At 36.6% G+C, this 22,130-nt stretch overlaps 1 protein-coding gene across 1 annotated transcript in view; it reads right to left on the bottom strand.

The window, feature by feature from the left end:
• DENND1B (DENN domain containing 1B) overlaps nt 1-22,130 on the bottom strand; it is a 260,225-nt gene that overhangs the window by 6,577 nt on the left and 231,518 nt on the right. Inside the window, exons 21-22 of the mRNA XM_053909094.1 lie at nt 2,033-2,106; nt 848-1,064 (exon numbers count right to left, since the gene is read on the bottom strand). Coding sequence (XP_053765069.1) covers nt 848-1,064; nt 2,033-2,106 — 291 coding nt within the window. The remainder of the gene's footprint in view (nt 1-847; nt 1,065-2,032; nt 2,107-22,130) is intronic.

The raw sequence follows: 22,130 nt of genomic DNA, 5'->3' as shown, positions 1-22,130 counted from the left end.
TATATGTCAATAAAGATGAAAAATTAAATAAAAAGAACTTGCCAAGTCCCCTACCCCCCAAGAACCCAAACAGACCAGCTACCTCGTATAGTCAATGCCAAGTTCTGGAATTACTTACAGTCACAACATGGTTGCCATCACTCATACTTCCATCTCTTGTTTTTTCAAACATTCAGTTCAATTTGTTTAAAACACTGCTCATTTTTAAAGTAATATAATAAAAAAATTACTTGAATTGATACATTTATTAAACACTTTTTTGAAGATCCAGGAAATATAGAAAAAAAAGTAGAAACATTTCAGATCTAAAAAAGTGCCCAAAAAAGACAACTATAAAATCAGATCGTAAGAGACTATTATGCTTGATAAAAGAACATTTTTTCTTTTTTTGATTTTTCTTTTTAAATTCTTTGATGTTTATTTATTTTTGAGAGAGAAAGAGACAGACAGACAGAGTGTGAGCAGAGGAGGGGCAGAGAGAGAGGGAGACACAGAATCCGAAGCAGGCTCCAAGCTCTGAGCTGTCAGCACACAGCCTGATGTGGGGCTTGAACTCACAAACTGTGAGATCATGACCTGAGCCAAAGTTTGACACTTAACCTACTAAGCCACCAGGAACCCCAAAATAATTTTTTTTTCAATTAATGACAATAACCACTAGAATCGGACACAAAATTGGAAAATACTGGAATTTTTCGTGGTTAAATTTTATATTTTTGAAGATTTGACTACTTACCTGTTTGAGGTTAAACGCTTTGACCAACTAGGACTATATATAACATGAAGCAATTCATAGCAAACGGTAAGTATGTTTTCATTTAATTTTAAGGCTGAAAAATCAACTAACCGTAGGTTTGTAATCAATATCATCCATTGATCTGAAGAAATCCAAGCTCTTCGCTGCTGCCAGCTTTCCTTGGTCAGAGCTGTGTGTGCTCAGTGTATCTAAGATCTCTCCTAGTAGGTCCATTTCACCTGAGTAAGGAGTCTTTACTCTTGCTTCAACGGAGTCATCGCTTTCATAAAAATCAGCAGAAGCTTCTTCTCCATCTTCAGAGGATAACCTGGAGGAAAATGAAGCACATCCTAGTAGTTACAGTCACGCACAAGGCATACGAGAACCTTCCCCCGGCTACATTCAAGCAGTGAGAGAGTCTTAAGACCAAAGTGCTTTTCAGTGGAACAACAGCGAAATGGCTAACTGGTTCATGGTCAAATTCTTCATAGAGATGTGTATATACCAATTCAAATATGGGAAATTTTGGGTACATGCACAAAGAAAAAACAAACAAATAGCTATGGGTCCTTAATCTGGAAGCAGAAGCAGGGCTTTTCACACAGTCTAATTCTGTGGGATTTGGGACATTAGCCTTAGAAATAGTAGACGGAACATTTGGAGGATTCGCTATAGCCAAGTTAACTCTCAATATTGGTATGTGGTTTTCTCTTTATTTATTCATTTATTTTAGAGAAGAATGCATATTCCTTTATATAGACAAAGATACACTTAACAGAGAAAAAAGAGTCATTCCCTATGTCAAACTTGTTTAAAAAAATTAAACACCTACTATTATTATTTTCCTTATTTATAGTAAAATTATTTTTAACATTTTGTATTAGAATTTCACCTTCTGATATCACCATGGACTTAAACCCCTCCTATCCCCGTGACTCAATTTATTTTAATTGACTATTATCACTGTTCCTGCCATTTAACCTGCCCCTCTTTACTAGGTGGGTAGGAGCCTAACTTGGGTGGGCTTCTATCTCTCCTTTAACACTATTCCAGATATTTCTGTAGGCATCATCGTTTTCCAAGAATAAGATATTTCAAGTCTATCTTTCTTCCTATCTCAAGATTCATCCCCCATGAGACTCCACTGAGCACTGGCTCTTTTTGCTGAAGAACACCGTAAGGCAGCAAAATCTGATCTCTAGGACTGTACATTCTTTCAACTATCTTTTGAAATCCTAGAACTCCTGCCTTTCGGCCACAACACTTAGTAGGATTCTAAAATCCATCACGACTTACTTGCTTGCTCTCTCGTCATGGTCGTCATCATACAGAGCACTATCAAGGCTCTTAAGAGGTCTTTTCAAGCGTCCCTAGAGAGGGGAATTGACAATAAAGTGGCATTAGTAGTTTAAATAAGTCTTTTTCATAAATTTTAAAGGAAGAATTTTATTTGGCAAGGAACACTTTTATTGTATGACTCCTTTTTTTAAATTTTATTTTTAATGTGTATTTATTTTTTTGAGAGAGAAAGAGAGAGAGTGCGAGCGGGGGAGGCACAGAGAGAGGGAGACACAGAATCCAAAGCAAGCTCCTGGCTCTGAGCTGTCAACACAGAGCCTGGTGCGGGGCTCAAACCCATGAGATGTAAGATCATGACCTGAGCCGAAGTCCGCCGCTTAACTGAGGCATCCAGGTGCCCCATGACAAGAACACTTTCAAAAGAAATATGCATTAAAGGTTTTTGAATATTACCCAACAACTTGACTAGCTGTTCAGTTATAAGGGGAGGGAATCAGGCAATATTTATGTCAACATTTACAGCTCAAACTAGTAAACAAGAACAAATCACTGGATTGGACACACACACACACACACACACACACACACACACACACACAGATCCGGTCTGTCAGTCCCTGGTTTAAAACTACTTGACTTATAATCAATCATATCCCCATGTACTTATCCCCCAGTTTCAATAAGCTTCAATATTTGCCAATCTTCTTTCTTTTATCCCATCTCTCCAATTATTTTAAAGCCGTGCTCCTCCAAACTGAGTATGCATACAAATCTCTTGGAGATCATGGTGAAAACGTAGATTCTGACTCTACAGTGGTTCTAAGGATGAGGCCGGAGTTTCTGCATTTCTAATAGGCTCTCCGATGAAGTTAGTGCTGCCTGATCTGCACGTTATTTGCTGAATAGCAAGGCTTTGAACCAAAGCTGGACAACCCATCATTTCACCTGGAAACACTTCATTGTGTATCTTTAACAGATAAGTGCTCTTTAGACACAACCAAAATATCATTATCATACCATACAAATTAACAATTATTCTTTAACATCCTCTATTCTCAGGCCGTTTTCATATTCCCTTATTACCCCCAAAATATTTTAGTTTGTTTATCTGGACCAGAATCTCAACAAGGTTAACACTGTATTTGGTTGATGTGTCTGTCAAGTCTCCTTCAGAGACTATCAGTTCCACTTTCTCCACCCTTTATGCCATTTGTGTCCCTAGACATGTGGTTTGATCCTCTTCCTGTAAACTGGCAGTTACATCTGGAAGCTTGGATAGACTCAGTTGCTGGGTTTTTGTTTTTCTGTTTTTGGCAAGAACATGTTATAGGTGTTGATGTGTTTTTTACTGCACCAGATCATTCAGACCAGGAGGCACATAATGTTAAGTTGTCTCACTTTCGGTGGCACTAAGATTGATTAATGGCTCCAGGATTCAGGTTGGCTGATACCATCCACTATGAATTTTTGTTCACTTGATGGTTTTAGCATCCCGTGATAATCCTTGGGTAAGTTAATTATGCATTAGGGGCTTCAAAATTATGCTTTTCAAAAGCATTTCTTCTATCTTTACTTGTTGGCATTCTACCAAGAATTTTGTCCTATTAACTATTTTGAAATTCAATGTGTACAGGAGAGGTAGGATAAATCCTTGATTCTTTCTTTTGCTTAACAATTTCCAGAGTAATGAGTTTATACCTAATGATCTCTAAAAGTGAGCTGTGAGGGTTTTTAAAAAGGCATCATCATTTGTACATATCTCATATGGCTCAGCCTGTCACAGTAGATTCTTCTTGATGTTTGATGTCCCATTATTAAACTATACCATGATTACATTTTAAAAATGGCTCTTAACGTTTAGAGATATAGCTTGAATACTTGCAGGTTAAATGATGTGTGATGTGCTATTGGGTATTTACTTCACAATAATCCAGTGGTGGAGAGGGATCATGGGTGGAGCTGGCACTGAAATAAGATTGACCACACGTTGATAATTGTTGAAGCTGTATGAAAGGTATCCAAGAATTCTTATAAGCTTTTCTTTACTTTAACATGTTTCAATTATGTTAAGTGTTCTTTCCACAATGAAATAATTTAAGTTTTTTTTAAATGGTCCTATCTTTGATCCAGTGTTAGTCCACTCAGGTTGGCTCTTGTGTCCTTTAAACACAAGTGACCTCAGAGGTTCTTTAGTAAGCTTCTTGCTTTTGGCCCAACATAATGTCTCATTTCAACTTATACATTTTCTGCATCAGACCTGGAATCAGTCACTTCCTGTAAGAGTTTTGGTTTCTGTAAGTAGGAAATGGCACATCTTTATTTAATTTTTTTTAAAGAAGTTTTTTTTAATGTTTAATTTTGAGAGAGGGAGAGAGAGAATAAGTAGGGGAGAAGCAGAGAGAGAGGGAGACAGAGAATCTGAAGCAGGCTCCAGGCTCTGAGCTGTCAGCAGAGCCCGACGTGGAGCTCGAACTCATGAACCATGAAATCATGACCTGAGCCAAAGTTGGACGCTAAACTGACTGAGCCATGCAGGCACCCCAGGAAATGGCCAGAGTCTGAGTGCTATAGGTGTCCATGGCTGCAAAGCATCCTTTTGAATGGATGGCAGCAAAACTGAAATTCGTAGACTTTAACCATGACATCACCAGAGAAGTTTCTGTCTTCTAATTCTGATCTCCCAATCTAGATAATTGTTTTCTTCTTTTCCTTCTCCTCTTCCTCCTCCTCCTCCTCCTTCTTCTTTTTAATTTTGAGAGAGAGAGACAGAGACAGCACAAGCAGGGGAGAGAGGCAGAGGGAGAGCAAGAGAGAGAGAAAATCTCAAGTGGCTCCATGCTCAGCGCAGAGTGGGATGTGGGGCTCGATCCCATAACCCTAGGATCACAAACTGAGCCAAAATCAAGAGTCAGATGCTCAACTGACTAAGCCACCCAGGCACCCATGATAGCTGTTTTCTTCTGTTGCAGACATAAAGAGTAAGCAAATTTCTGGAATTCATAATTCAGGAGTGGATCCCTACTCATCTCCCTCCTCTATGCCAGTGCTGAGAGTAGAAGAAAGGAAAGAATGTATAGAGAAATATGATCTTGTAGCCCCTGCTCAGAATGTGTAGTGAGCTTCTCCACAAGTTTGGTTACTAGCTATGTATTTGGGGCCTGTAACTATAATATCATTTTATGACTACAAGTTTAAAGTATATGAGGAAAAGTAATTTGAGGAATGGCCTAGGAACACAACTACCACTTACAATATTATTTCTGTAGGAAAAATACATTTCTTTCCCCTCCATCCAAAACTCACAAAATATAATACAATTCTTTGTTTCTAAAAATCAGTCATCATTATAACACTGACCTCCGTATAGGCTTAACATTATGCCAGCTAGGGGCCTTGCATTCAATTCTTTCTGAAAAACAAAACAAATCAGAACTAAAACCAAACAAAACTATGAGGGAGCTGAGACTTCATGCTGCTATTTAAAAAATAAAAAAATATTGACTATTTAAGAACTAATACAAAATGGGGCACCTGGGTGGCTCAGGTGGTTAAGTGTCCAATTCTTGATTTTGGCTGAGGTCATGATCTCACAGTTTGTGAGTCTGAGCCCCGCTTCGGACTCTGCATTGACAGTGTGGAGCCTGTTTGGGATTCTCTCCCCCCGCCTCCCCGCCCTCTCTGCCTCTCCTCTGCTCACTCTCGCTCTCTCAAAAAGTAAACTAAAAAAAAAAAAAACTAAGAGAAAGAACTAATACAAAATAAGATAATAAATACATAGCTTAATATTTACGTTCGTAGAGTACATTGCCAAGCACTCTCATATACACACACAGTGGGGCTAGGTTCTGGGAATACAGAGCTGAGTTAGGCTGAGTCTCTGTCATTGAGTAGCTCAGAGTCTAATAAAACCCATGATAAATTCAGAAGTACGCCACAGAAGCTCCATAATTTGCCCAAGCTCATACCACTTATCGAGAACAGGATAGGTCTTTCTCTCCTGTGTTGCCAATCCCTTGTTCATTTTCTCCCACAAGTTACTTTTATATTCTATCTACGTCTGCCTAGATTCTCGGTTTTTGTTTGTTTTGTTAATGACAACTTTTTTTTTTTTATGAAGCTACTTCACCTATTTGTGAAACTCATACGTTTGAATTTGGTTTTATATGTCCTAGCTAGGTGACAGTTCTATCAATTTCTACATAGGGATGCCGTTAAATGGTGTATCTTGTGATGAATTTTCACAACAGAGTTAGTTAAAATTAGAATTACAACTGATTAATGTTTTCTTTCCTGTGAGCGTTAAGCTTTGTACTGCGCATATTCTGAGTACACTTTCTTACAAATTGTTTGTCTTTTTTTCTTTTAATTTTTTTTCTAATGTTTATTCTTGAGACAGAGACAGAGTGTGAACAGGGGAGGGGCAGAGAGAGAGGGAGACACAGAATCTGAAACAGGCTCCAGGTTCTGAGCTGTCAGCACAGAGCCCGACGCGGGGCTCAAACCCACGAACTGTGAGATCATGACCTGAGCCGAAGTCGGACGCTCAACCGACTGAGCCACCCAGGCGCCAGTTTGTCTGTCTTAAATAAGCTTCTAATTAGCAGTTGCTGACTATGTATCAAGCAGTAGGGACTGCAGCCTCTGCATATGAAATGACAACGTCCAGAGACACATAGTGAATATGTCAACTGCTTGATGACATCAAATTATGTAATTTGTTAAGGTCACACACCCACAAAAGAAAAACAAAAGGAGAAAAAAGCTCCAGTTTGATTCATATGCAAGATAGAGAAAAATGGCAGCTTATTTAGCAAAAGCATTATCAGTTTCTGAGCTTTTATGAACCCAGTTTATCCCTATATTACTGTTTCTGGTAGACTGGGACTCAGGGATTGTACTTTCGGGGGAAATAAAGGATTTTTTCCACTATGCCCAGAACATACAACACTGGGCAAAAAGACCCGGTCACAATTTTGTAAATAGAAAGCTTTTATGGATAATAGGTAGCAAATAAGCTTAGACTGCAGAAAATATATTACGTATTCTTTAGGATCTAATACATAGCCAATAACAGCACATCTTTACCTGGATTCATAAATCACAGATATATCATTATTGAAAACCGGCCTATGAAACTAGACAGAAACTGAAATATAAATGGCTAAGAAAGAGAAAAATAATCTCAATACACAAAATAAAAATAAAATCTAAATATATTTATAATGTAAAATATATGCTCTTTTTCTTAATACAACTGACTTTTGGGAAGAGGTATGCATGTTTATTTTTCTAACTAGAATGATAATAAGGAGATGCAAATGCTGGTGGAATGAATTTTGTGTATTATATGGATTCAGAGAAAAAAATCTATTTCCGACCTGGATAGAAATCTCACAGTAAGAAGTGCATAACAGGAAAGTTTCCAAGGGTCAATAAACACTTTCATTATAAATTATTATCTACAAGTTCCTGAAATAAGCACCAAGACACTCATAATATGGCCTATAGCTGGGAACAGATTTTTTTTTTTAAGAATGATTATAAAGTGATTAAGAGATGACATGGTACAAAAAAAAAAATGAAGGAAAGAAAAAAAAAACCCTCTCTTCTTCTTTACTGGAAAAACTCCTACTTATGCTACAAAGCCTTCTCTTCACCTGCCCTCTGTGTAGCCACGTATTGGCCAAACGTCTGGCCAATGTATCAATTGCACTGCGTTACTTGTTTGTGTGGCCGCCTGCGTGGCTGTACTCTGAGCTCTCGAGAAGTGTGATCCACCTCATGTTCTTTGTGACCTCTGAGCTCTTTTGTATGCCTTCTCAGCACGGAAAACACTAGTACGTATATAATAGGTGCTTCCTGGATGTCAGCGGGATAAAGAGATGCCAACAAGTCAGAGGAAAATGAAATGCAGCTGCTGCCTTATTTTTAAGGAGTGCAGAGAAGCAGCTTTTAGGTGGTTTTCAGTAAATATTTGTTGAAGGAAACAAACAGAAAAGATAAATGCCTTTGTGTTGCTCTTCATCTGTCAGGTCTTGCAAGACCAGGCTCTGCCTGCCCTGCCCACTTTGGTCACTTTGTTCTAACCCACAAGGCATCACCACGGCCTTCTTTCAGTCCCTTATGGTTGCCTTGACTTATTCCACTACAGGACCTTTGCATCCGCTGATGCCTCTCCCTGAACAGCTCTTCTCTTACATTTATTCCCCTTCCCATCCCCACTATCTCTGTCTGTACCCATCGATTCTCATTTGAAAATCTAAGTCTCCGCCCTGTAGAATGCTACGGCCTCTAACCTGCTAACAGAGAGATCTTTTTAAACTTAACAATGCTACACTCCTCTTTAAGTAAATCCTCCAGTGGTTCCTTACAGTTTTCAGAATAAATATTGTACCTCTTACCTTTGCCTAGAGGGATCTGGCTCAATTAGCCTCTGAAGCCTTCACTTGCCATACAGATGTCTGCTCCATTACCACCACACCCTCTTCCTTGCTTGTAGGTTTCCCGTGTTTTCTGCCTCTGTCCGACACATGTGTTGATGTGTGTACCAGAACGTCCCTCTCCGTGGTGTTTCCCCTCTTTTTCTAATTATCCTTCGTGCCCTGGCTCACGAGTTCCCCTTTCAGGAAATACTTTCTCAGTCATCTTGTGTGTTCCTAGAATACCTGTACACGTGTTTCTCATGGGACTTGTCCATCCCGCTGTACTGTGGTCATGGTTAAATTCTCTCTCTCCCACTGTACAGTGGTAGATTCTTGATGGCAGGTATCTTGCTAATTTACCTCTCATACCCTCAGAACCAAGCACCTGTGTGATACATATTCATGTCAGAAAAACTGTAAAAAACTTTGAAAGGAACAAGAGTATGGAATGTCCTATCAGTGGAATTCTGGATGGTGTTTAGAAGCCTTTGTGGGGTTATCTGATTCCACCGTACTCTGCATCTTTCATTGCCTTTATCTGCCTTGCAAGGACACAACTGGACACAAATCCAACAACCAAGTAGTAGTTATTATGGAACAAAGGCTGGCGATATTTGTGGAGCCAATGGCAACAATGCCTTCCCAGGAAAACCTGCCTGGTGCCTGCTTGACAGAGTCTAACCTTACAGGTACCCTTCCATCAGGACAGGGACCAGCAAATTGGGAGAACTTTTCAACACAAATTCACCCTAGTTTATAGGTATTTTAGACAGAACTTAGAAGATGTCTTGGCTTAGTTTCCTAGCCTCAAGATAGGAAAGAACAGACTTTTATAAGCCCAAACCAAGATTTCTTATGAAAACTTTCAGAAAGAAGTAAATTCTGTGGCCTTGTGCTGGTCAATACTGCATGGCTCAAGATTTATCAAGAAAAGTCAAGAAGACTTATATGGTTAGTTAATTATCATTCTTGCTGTTCCAATATAAATAATCAGGACAAACCTAATGAGAATAGCCTTCTTCTTCTTCTTTTTTTTTTGATCACAAATAACCCTTGAGATTATTATTACAGGAAAAACTGTAATAAAAGATTTTGAAATGGGCAAACAACTACTTGTGTCCTGTCAAAGGACTGTTGGGAATTGTCTAGCATTTCTTTCCAGGATTATCTGATACTATAGAGATCCGTACCATTCATAGTCTCTGACTATTTGTAACCCTACAGGGACAGAAGTTAACCTATGGAGGTCTGGTGGCAATACGAAAGTTTTGTGTTCGTAGAGATGAATTGTGTCCAGCATAGATGTAATTATTATGGTGTGGATTTTGGTGGTTTTGGTATCTGTTAACATATATGCTTCAGTATTCCTGTCTTAAGTATTTGTTTGTTGGATTATCTGTTGTATCAGTAACATTTTACTGTTACTGTAACATTTTACTATTTCCCTCATTAGTTAATGAAAAAAATAAAACAATGGAGTTGTATAAAATTATTCCTTAAAGTAGGCATTTAATGTTTCCTGAATAAATGAATACCTCCATACACAATAGGTCGTTTCTGTTGAGTATTTAAGTGAATTAAAAAACTGATAAACTATGTGACATAAAGAAGTAAATGCTATCTTAATTGCTTATGTGACATAAGTATTTTCAGTGTCCAGGAGGTACAGAAAAGCACTATATTCATTTGTTCACTCAACAAAGATCACAGAAATGCCTTCAATGGGCTAGGTTAGGGTACAATGATGACTGAGAACAAGGCTCCCTGCCCTCATGTAAATTAAATTCTAATAAGTTGGACATAAGTTGAATAATCATAAAATAAATATAAAATATAAATGAGGTTTGGATCGAGCCTTGAAAGGTCAGTAGGTATTAAGTAGATGATGACAAGACAGAACAAAATGTGCAAAGGTCCTGTGGTGGGATGATCATAGAATATATAATGGAATGAAAGACCGCTATCAGAGGGGGCTATAACCTGTGCCTGTGCACAGGGTTGTTTAAGGGTGCATTATTTTGCAATTAGCTTTTTGATCACTAGATGGCAGAGATATACTAAGGTGGCAAAAAGCTGACTAAATTTAAATTTATGGAGGGTTTTAAGGAAGTGGGGGAGATCAGAAAATCTAGCAAGAAAAAGTGGGAGATGAAAAATTGGTTGGGGTGGGGGCACAGGCAAACGACACACCCCAAACTTGCAAGATCTGATAATGGAGAGTAACAGAAAGCCAGTTATTGTTTTATTTTCTTTCAACAAATATTTGAGAACCTACTGAAAGCTGCTATTGTGCATTCCTTAAAATAAGGTAGTAACCACATCTCAGTTTTCAAAAATTCTTAGCATTTCTTCCTTCCACAAAGATCCATTAAACACCTGTTACCCACACTACTGTCTTCCATGCTGTGAGGCATACAAAATAAAAAGATATCCCTCCTTTCAAGATTTTCAATAAATATGTGGTAAAAATGCAAAATTATTGAATATAATACAGTAGTTATAAATACGAACTATCCTTCATTGTAGGAATATAACTGAACTCAAACTTTTTGATCATAGATGAAAACTTATTTAAATGACCATTAATACCAGTCATGATTGATGTCAAATTATAATATTTACAATAAGTAGGTTCAGTCAACATACTAACAACAGTAACAATATAGGACTGTAATTACATACTATAAATAATGGCAAATTCTGGGATCAAATAAAGAGGTTTCAAAGTTGCTGTATGGTCATTTCACAATGCAATGGTCATTTCACTGTTTCACAACTGCACTCACAGGCTGTACAAATTAGCAAGTAACTTAGCATTTGCAGCTTTTGTGGGAGCCAGTACTACATGAGAAGAAGGTACATCTTTTGAATGCAAAAAGACATCAGAAGAAACAAAATAGAGTTTTGGAGAATTTGACATCATTCTAGTACGAGGAATTAAAAATAAGATGGGGCACTGGATATCATAGGTCCTCCATCAGACTCCGGCTAGGTTCTACCCACATACAATTGGAAAAGAAAAATTTGCTCACATGGAGATGTGAAGTGTAAAATTCACATCTAGCATAAAGATTCATAAAATTTTGGAAGTAAACACTTGTATAGCAAGGGATGCTTATTAAGCATGTGAGAAAATACTACACTAAAGCAAAAGGAAAGTTTTCAGCATGGTATAAAATTTATTCAAGAAGATATCTTACTAGAGAATCTAGCTAGACATTGAATAAAACAAAACAAAAAAAAATGGACTGGTAAAAACAAGGAGGAAAAGCATTTCTTATGAAGGAAAAACCACAAGCAAATGTACGCAGAAAGTGACAGGGGCAGAGGGTCCAAGTCATGAAACCATCAAACTTAACTTTGAAAGAGACTTCAAGAAATAAGTTTGGTTCAGCTACAATAAGCAAGATCAATGTTTCCTTTCTTTTCACCACAATGGTTTCCGGATAGCACTTCTGACAGTTTGAATGGTGAGAAACATTCCCCTGGTGCACAATGACCAGGTGATCTTGCAGTTACCATTTTTGTCACTAGATGGCAGACAGATCCTAATAAGGCAAAATGTTGAGTAAGTCTAAATTGACGGGGGGTTGGGAGAAGGGGGAAAAGTAAGGGATATATGTAAATGAATGGGAAAACACACTTTTTTAGACTTCATAAAATTAAGATGCTTTTAATATATGAATTTTTTAAAAATTGGTACTCTCTGTGCTACTGTCCCCATTTTAGGGTTGAAGTAACTGAGGTCCAGAAGTGTTACCTTGCTTACCCAAAGTCCATAGCAAACCCCCAAGCTTAAGACAAAATAAATAAAAATTAAGTATACATGCATGAAATAATATGAAAAAAATGAAACTCTACCATATGTAATTATAATGGCAATACCTTAAGAATTCATGGCATTTTACTGAAGGGTTTTAAAACACATGTTGCAATTTATTGGTAGTGGCTAAAGCAGAGTGAATTGACTTATCTATGACTGATTTGCTTCAGCGTGTTTGATATTTTACATACTGGACTGTTTTTCATTAAATACCTAATTTATCACAAATTTTGGTCAACATTTTCCCTATTTTTTTTTCTTTTTTTACAAATTAGGGAACCAAAAGCTTAACAAAGTGAAGTGTCTTGGGGAAGATTAGACTAGTGACAAACCTAAGATTCCAACCCAGGTGTTCCAGTTCCCTGAACAGAACTCCTTTTGTTAAAATTACATTAGACACATAAGTTCTCAGAGACTCAGAAGAAATAACTGTCTGAGAATTAACCCGAGAAAGACTTTCTTAAAATGGCAAGTTTTAACCTCATTTTTAAAGCGGACAGTTACAGAATGACCATGAGTCTTAATATTCTTGGTAGGTGAAATGGCACAGTGAAGAGACAAAAGATTAATACACTTTTCCAAAGACACTGAAGACATATTCCTGTCAGGGCAAAAGAGTACATTGGAAGGATTAACAAGATATGTATTTGGTGAAGTCTGATGAATTCAGCTGATGAGGGCTGTTATTAGACTAAGGAAATAAGATTTTATAGAAGCATTAAAATTACACTTCTGAGCAGTTGAGTGCTATGTGAGACTAGTTGAGGAGGATGACTTTGAAGTGGTCCATGGGGCCCCTGGGTGGCTCAGTTGGTTAAGCATCCAACTTCGGCTCAGGTCATGACCTTGTGGTTTATGAGTTCCAGCCCCGCATCGGGCTCTGTGCTGACAGCTCAGAGCCTGGAGCCTGCTTCGGGTTCTGTGTCTCCCTCTCTCTCTCTGTCCCTCCCCTGCTTGTGCTCAGTCTCTCTCTCTCTCTCTCTCTCTCTCTCAAAAACAAATAGAAACACTAAAAAAAATTTTTTTAAAGTGGTCCAGACACATCCAAGAGCCCTTTACCAGTTCTTCCAGTTCGCCACGATCTGGTCTTTTTGGTTAGCTTTATTCACTTAATTCTCTATGATTCAGGTATCACCTGACAGATGATCTCTTATAAAAGTAATATTTCATTTTAAGTACATTCCTGTCTTACTAAGTCCTTGAAACCAAGAATCATACCCTTTAATTCATTTTGCCTCTAATTCCACTTCCATTTAGAATGTAAAGAATAGCAAAAGAATGTCAACTCCCATCTTAACAATGACAAAAAGCTGGGTTATTTAAAAAAAAAAGTCCCACAAATCCTAATTCTTCTTGGACCTATCAGAGAGCTGAATTGTAAGGCAACCAAGCAAACCAAATTCCAAAGGGTTACAAGCCCTTCTGAGGAGAGATGAGACACAAGACCTATTTCCTCCAGGCAAAGCACGAGGAGAGAGGTAGCTGGCATATAAGCAGGGGAGAAGAAATCTGCTAAGATAATAGCCTTAAAGACCAAGTATGAGCTAAGATGTCAGTTTGGAATAGTTAGGAGTCTCAAAGGCAAGGGGAGATTGTACTCGCAAGCCCTCTTCCACAGATAAAATCGTGTGTTTGCTAAATCAGGCAACCCTATTACCTGGTGCTACAGGGAAAGGCTAGGGGCAAGACAGGAGACTGAAAAGAGCTCCCCTTGGGGGTACAGGCAAGCAGGAGGTGATAAGCTGCTGCAGGGAGGCATGTATGAAGCCCTACTTACTTTATAAGAACATTCATTTATGTATAAGAAAAGTCATACAGTCATGGCATACAGTCAGCAAACTCAATCCCAAAATTCTGGGGGAAGGAAAAAAACAGAAACTCCTTTAGGGAAGAGCAAGAAACACTCAGAGGCACAGGACTCTACTCTGTTAACAAGTGGAAATCTATCACCAGTGGGGAGGGGCAGGCAGCCCTCAAACTGCCCATGACCAGTCGCAGAAATAAGAAAGTTTATCTGCCATGAAAGGAAGTGGAGGGATGTTGAGAAAGCCCCAAATCTGAGGCACAGTGGCACAAGACCTGCTAAGGCTGAAGCTGGACCAGAGCACATAAAACCCATAAGGCTAGGACTAAGTAACCAGCAACAGAAGTTAATTGCTGGAGGAGGGGCAAAAACATTGAGAGAGATCCCCTATGTGGCTCTAATGTAGCTAAGGGTGATGGAGAAACACCAAGAAAAACCTGCCAGAAACTTCACTGGTAGTAGTCCACTCTAAGCGCAAGATAATAGCAGCCAACTGCAGGTAATGATATCAACAACAAAATCCAAGGCAGTTCAATTTGTGATGCACACATGGGGCCCAGTACTCAAGAACTACCAGACATAAAAGGTAAGGGGAGAAAAAGATGGATGCATAAATGGATGAGATGACAGTAGCAAGATGAAATCCATATAAAAGAGTCAAATTGAAATGACAGAAAAAAAAAAACCATAAGAGAGAAATTCTTTTGATCAGCTCATCAGCAGACTGAAGAAAATAAAATGAATGAACTTTAAAACAGGTCAATTCTATTGACCAATCTGGCATTTCTATATGCTAACAGTGAACTCTCTAAAAAAACCCAGTATGGCACTGGTATAAAAGCAGACATAAAGGCTAATGAAACAGAATCAAGAGTCCAGAAATAAACCCATACATATATAGTCAACTATTTTTGATAAGGATGGTAAGAACACTGAATGGTGGAAGGATGGTCTCTTCAATAACGGGTGCTGGGAAAATCGGATATTCACAGGCAAAATAACAAAACGGCAAAAATTTCATCTTAAACAAAAATTAACTCAAAATGAATTAAGGACTTAAATATAAGACCTGAAATCATAAAACTCCTACAAGAAAAAGCTCCGTAACATTAGTCTTGGTAATGACTTTTTAGATATGACATCAAAAGCACAGAAAATGTGCAACAAAAACAAAAATCGAGTGGAGCTACATCAAACTAAAAAGCTTCTGCACAGCAAAAGAAACAATCAACAAAATGAGAACAATCAACAAAATGAAAATTTCTTCCATTCTCATGGAATGTGAGAAAACATTTGCAAATCATATATCTGACAAGGGGTTAATATGCATAATACATAAGGAACTCATGCAATTCCTACAGTAGTCAAAGAAACACCACAAATAATCCAATTAAAATGAGCAGAAACTTGAATAGACATTTTTACAAAGAAGACATAAAGATAGCCATCAAGTACATGAACATGTGCTCAATATCACTAATCATCAGGGAAATAGAAATCAAAACCACAATGAAATACCACCTCACACCTGTTAGAATGGCTATTATGAAAAAGACAAGAGATAATAAATGTTGGCAAGGATGTGGAGAATGTTGTGCACTGTTGGTGAGACTGTAAATCGACGTAATCACTATGGAAAACCGTATGAAGATCCCTCAAGAAATTAAAAATAAAACTACCATGTTTAGCAATCCCATTTCTGGTGATTTATCAGGAGGAAATGAAATCACTGTCTCATTCAGATATCTGGCCTCAATGGTCACTGAAGCATTAATCACAATAGCCAAGACATGGAAACAACCTAAATGTCTATCGATGGATAAATGCATAAAGAAAATGTGGTATGTGTACAATAGGATATTATTGAGTCATAAGTAAAAAGGAAAACCTGCTATTTGTGACACTGATAAACCTTGAGAACATTAAGCTAAGTGAAATAAGTCAGACGAAGAAAGGTAAATACTCTGCCACTTACCTGTGTAACCTCAAAAAGCCAAGCTCATAGAAACAGAAAGTGGATGGGGTAGTTGCCAAGGGTTGGAAGTGGGGGAAATGAGATGTTGGTCAAAAAGGTACAAACTGCCAGTTTTGAGATGAATAATTTCTGGGAATGTGATGAACAGCATGGTGACTATAGTTACCAACATTGTAGTGAATAGTTGAAAGTTGCTAGAGAAAAACAAGTAAGTGGTAATTCTGTAAGATGAAAAATGTTAACTAATTTTACTGTGCTAAATATTTCACTATACATTTACCAAACTTAAAATAAGTATCCAAACTGAAACACAAAGAGAAAAGAGAACAAGAAAAACAACAGTGGCGGCAGCAACAACAACCACAAGAAAAACCAGAATAGGGCATCCAAGAGCTAAGGAATACTATCCATGGGTCTAATTCTTTCTGTTCCCAACACATAGTAGGTGTTCATTAAATTTTTGTGAAAGTTCTTGTTGTAGACAGAATAGAAACAATATTACCTAATATTTATTAAACTTCTAGTGAGTGTTGGAAAAACAAATTCTATCACTAACTCCAATCTCCACAGTAACTCTATGGGAGTGGACATAGTTATCATCCTTTTATAGATTTAAAGCTTAAGAGGATTAGAGAGGTTAGGCAAGTTGCTCAAGTTCCAATACCAAGCAAGTAGCAAAGCTGGTATTCTGGTCCAGGTTTGTTAAACTCCAAAGCCCAAGATCTTTCCTTCCACATGGGGTCTTTCTACCTAGTCATGAATGTGATGTTAAGAAGTGAAAAGGAAGAATAGATACAAAGGTCAAGGAAGGAAAGTCTGAGTTTGTAAATTCAGTAAGACAAAGTAAATGATCTTGAAAGTAGTCCTTGCACCTAGTAATGTTCAGAGGAGGTACATGACCTTGAAAACTGTAAACTAGCACACAGCAGATATTTAGGTAGTTTTTGTTGAATTGAGGTAGATTGTCTCTCCATTATGGTACTGTCCATTGGGTTCATATTGCACCATTAATTACATTAGTGGAAGCTTATTTGAATTAATATTAAGTTGGGGACTATTCTAGAATTCAACTAGAAATCTCCATATTAGATTTTAGAGATAGAATATTTGAAATCAGAACTGATCCTTTACAGACTCGTGTTACTGATGTTAGGGAGTTTCAGGAAGTTTTGACTCCCTTTAGTTTAGTTTGGCAAAATGCTGGATCAAAATCTTCCTAGAAACACAGTACTTTAGAAATCATTTCTCAATTGTTAGAGATTATATACAACCTACCCAATGGCAGCATTGTACCAGCTATTCTAAAGGACTCTCTCTCTCATTGAAGTATGTTAATGAATGGAAAGAAGGAGAGAAGACCAGTACTCATTACTCATCTGTGGTTACAAGCAATACGATTGTGAATTGTTAATACTTTTAAGCCAATTTTTTAGGACAGTACATATGCAAAGTAATTATGTTAACTGTAAATATTTAAAATGTTGTTTTATTATTTTTCCTGTTCTTTAATATTTGCAAATGCAAAATTTAACAAAGCTCTTGCAGTAACTTTTCAGTACTGAGAAACTGTTGATCGGCATAAATACAAGTTGTATACAGCTATTAAAAATTATTCCCAAAGCAAAACAGATAAATACATTTTTGATATATGGCAAACTATTTGTAATTTCACTTTTGCTGACAGGGTTTCAATATTTCAACATTTAAAAAGGTTTCTTAATGCACGACAAGTCCACTGTATTTTCGGTAAAACAGAATGTGGTTATTTTCACTAAATGATGTGCAGATGATTTTTCTAGCTGGCATAAACAATTAAAAAGTCAGTAATGACTAACAAAATAATATTATTTCCAACCACTTCAATAAACTATGTTTGTAAAAAGTACATAACCAAGATTAAAATATTTTATTGTAAAATAATTACAGCTGATTTTATTTTTCAGATTATCATATCACTATGTCATAAGCATAAATATGCAAATCTATGGAGAGAGGCTTAACACAGAAACATTTCTGTGTGAATCCAGCAAGAAGCAAGAATCTTAACAGAAATTGTAATTACTCTATATGTATTTCGGTTTCAAAAGCATTATCTTACAAATATCAAAGACATCAATAAACACAAAGAGGGAACAGGCTTCTGTGAAATGGCAGTCTTATTCTCAAACATTAGAAACACCATAAAGAACTTCCAGAGAAGGGTCCAACACAGTAGTCTTATTTTGAAACTGGCATGAGGGCACAGGCTAACTTGTTAAGATATTTATGTATTGCTCTAATATTTTGTGTTCTGTATCAGGAAATATAATAATGTGTAGTAGACACAAATCCAGTTCAAATTATAATAAGAGTCTATTATACTCTGGTAGTTATAATCTACTGACATTCCCGGAAATTTTTCTCTCTTGAGGGACATTAATAGGCAGCAGCAGTAACCCCTACAAAGAAAAGACTGGCTTCCCTTTTCATCAACACTAACATTGATCTCTGACCAACCTTAAAAGCAGTTCTAGATATAAAACAGGAAGAACATCATCATTTCTTTATCCCAGGGTGTCTGGGAGAACATAAGAATTAGTCCATTAAAAATGGGGTACTTTTGAGAGAGCTATTGTTATTTTTACCAAAAGCCCATAAAACAATTAAAGAAGTAATGGGGGGAGGGGACTGTAAGTTAAATAGAACAGAAAATAGGGAGGAAAAATATTAGTGACATGATTGTTGATGTAAAGTCTAAAATGGTAATATTCATTATATTTGCTAAAGGGAAAACCAAGTAGCTTTGTTTTTATTTCAAGACTTTCTAATAAATGACATAGTCAATTGTGGCAATAAATTTGAAGAGTAAAATTATAATATTAAAAAGGTACATTTCAATCTAGGATTACCTCATAATACATACTGAACATATTCACATAAGTGAAATTATCTTCCACTACTTCTTTTTAATATACTTGATATTATTCAGCAGTGCTAAATGTTTAAAAAATGAAGTCCTAGCCAGTTACTGAAAGGAACTGGCTTTGGATTATTTCTTTGAAAAAATGATGTTCCCTAACAATTTTATGACAATACAAATGTTTCAATGTGTATTCTATTGTGTTTCTAAAAGAGAGTATTCTGAAAGGCAAATTTTATAAATTTTTTGTCTATAACTATCATTATACATATCAAAGTATTATATAATGCCCACTAGAGGGCATTCTTGTAATCCATAACTGAATGGGGGGGGGGGTGGAGGTGGGGTACAGATTTTAAACTATAATCAAATTGGATATGTTGGAAATTAACATTATTTCAACAGAAAACAACAGAGGAAAAAATAACTTAATTTAAAATTAAAGATATAGTACCCTTATTTTTCCAACTTGACTTAACAGATTAATTTTATAAATTAGTGATATTAGTATAGCTTAGACTAAATACATGCTATGTCGGAGTGACTTTGGGACAGACTACGAGAATGTGTTTTCATTTAGGCAGTATTTTTGGTGGGCATATTTTAATAGAAACACATTTACTTATTTCAAAATATTTTTGTCATTTGGAACTTTCTAATAGATTTCCCTAATCACTTTAATTCAACAATTTAGTTTGATCATCATAATATGCTCAATCCTGAGCTAAATCACAGAAAATGTTAAAAAAAAAAAATAAATAAGGGGTTTCTGTTTACCACAATTTGGTTAAGCTTACTTTTATTATTTTTTTAAATTTACATTAAATATTCTTTCCAATTATCTGGGCCTCCTCCTTCATATACCCATTTCTTCCCTGTCCCCCCAGGTCACAATTATCTTTCTCACTGTGATTTGCAATTACCTTTTTCTTGGTCAGAAGAAGCAAGTGGTGTCTTTCCTCTGCAAACAATGACTATGCCATTTCTTTCTTGACCAATAAAGCAAAGCTACTGAATGGACTGTATTCTTCCAAAGATCCCAACAAGTGTGCCATTTTCTGCAATCTATTATGTCACCTGAGCAACAAATGCTATCTTTAATTACATTCATTTTATTCCCAGAGTCCACTGAATTCCAATGAAGAAAAGAGTGTCAGAAACACAATACTATACACCACATCCCACTAGGTATGATGATCCCATCATTGATTATGCTTAGGAACTAAATTTAGAGAATCTGAGTTTTTAATCTTATAAATTTCACAGCAACTGTAATTTCATCTGCAACATTTCAAAATATGGAATTATCTGTAAAGTGTAAACCACCTGATCGCTCGTATTTTAAAACATGCTTATATACTAGAATTTCTTTTAAGTCCCCATTCAACCAAAATGTGGTTTTGAAATATCTTACCTGCAAGTCTCCACATGCCAAAAAGGTATATACAACTTCTATGTACATTCCTTAAATATAAATGTGTATTACTTGTAATTATAAAATGAACTCATGGCAGTCATGCTATGTTCCATAAATCCATTAGGATGATTGATAAACCATTAAATACCTAAGGACTCAAAATGATCGCATAGTTTCTTTTGAAGTGTGCATTATCACCTTCTATAATGGGTAAAATGGAAAATCACATAGAGCACATTTTACGGTGTAAATATCTTCCTTATTTATGCATTCTGAAGGTAGCTCTTCATACCATAAACTATTGGTCTGTATGTGAATATATTTTAAAAACAGAATAAATGATCACTAGTTTAATAGTACTTGGTTTATTAGTAGAAATTATGACTATTAAACATAACTCTATTTCTAATCACTATATTTAGGTTCAAGTGTTGACTATGTTCCACGTTGTATTTACCAACAGGCACACTACTTTACATTATATTACAACTGAAAAAAATAATTTTCCATTCATATTCCTCACGCTGCTTTTACACAGTTAACTGGACAGGTTGAAAATAAATCTGAGTGCATTGCTATTTGTCTCAGACTTGAAATAGTTAAGAGTGGTATGTGTGCCAGGGTTTTAATAGGGCTTAACAACAAAAAGCTTCAATCCTCCACTTTCACTAGATTTTGTTGCCGTGGTTTTGCTTGCTTAGGGCCATCCATCTGTTAATGTTGACTTGTAATATAGCTAAGCTCCTGCTTGCAGTACACTAGTCTAGTTGGGGTGTGTGTGTGTGTGTGTGTGTGTGTGCACGCACGGGCGCGCATGTGTGTGTCCTATACAGACACTCAGATACGTACACATTACAATTGTCAGAGTAAGTTAAGAATGGCTAATATTATTTAAAATGGAGCAGTATCTTAGATTCATATAAATTTTGCACATTAAAGGAATTTCTCCTTCTTAGAAAATTCCAGTACATTTTTACAAATAAGTGTTTTAAAACATAATTTTCAGTGACAGAATTAGTCTAAATGTTGTTCACTAAGAGTACAGTATTTGTTCTAAAATAGAATTGATGAAAGAAGGTAAGTGTGCAGTCAAGATGAAAACTGTTCTGCACCATGACCGGTGGCAGTATTCTCCATGGACCCAACTGGCCCTGTTTTCAATAAAACCCGAGGAGGATCCTTTCCCTGGAGTCCTGTTAGGCTGGGGCTGCTGTTGGAACTGTCATGTTCACACAAAAGGGAAAAGGGTTGGGTTTTACAAATGTGAAGCCTAATTGGGAGATCTTCATGGCTGTACCCTTGACATTTATTTAAGCCTCATCAACAAAACAGGAAGTAACCGTACTAATTAGCAGACCAGCACACAAATTACTATTTGTTGGGGTGTAGATGCAGATTCATAATCTATTCCCAACATAAGCTAAGTAATGGCATATAGGCTTAAAACAACATACATTTTGATTTTGTTCTTTTCTATAGTACCCAAATTATGAAACGTTATTTTTTCACTTATTTAAATACATTCTTGAATTTAAATGACCATAATCCCATTTTCATCTTTTGAAAAACAGATGAAAATAAAGTGTGTCATTTATACATGTCCAGCTGGAAACTGGAAATGTAAAGTTCTTTACATAGCTGAGATCAACTTCTCAAAAAGATAAGGAATAGGATAAATAAAGCTCACATTCTTTATTTTGATAATTTTACTGACAAGAAAATGAGATACTGGAGGTCTTATAAACTTAGAAATCA

The sequence above is a fragment of the Panthera pardus genome, unplaced genomic scaffold (assembly GCF_024362965.1).
Source record: "Panthera pardus isolate Hobbes unplaced genomic scaffold, ASM2436296v1 HiC_scaffold_21, whole genome shotgun sequence".
Lineage (NCBI taxonomy): Eukaryota > Metazoa > Chordata > Mammalia > Carnivora > Felidae > Panthera > Panthera pardus.
The sequence above is the reverse complement of the archived record's forward strand: the minus strand, read 5'-3'. Positions and strand labels throughout refer to the sequence as shown.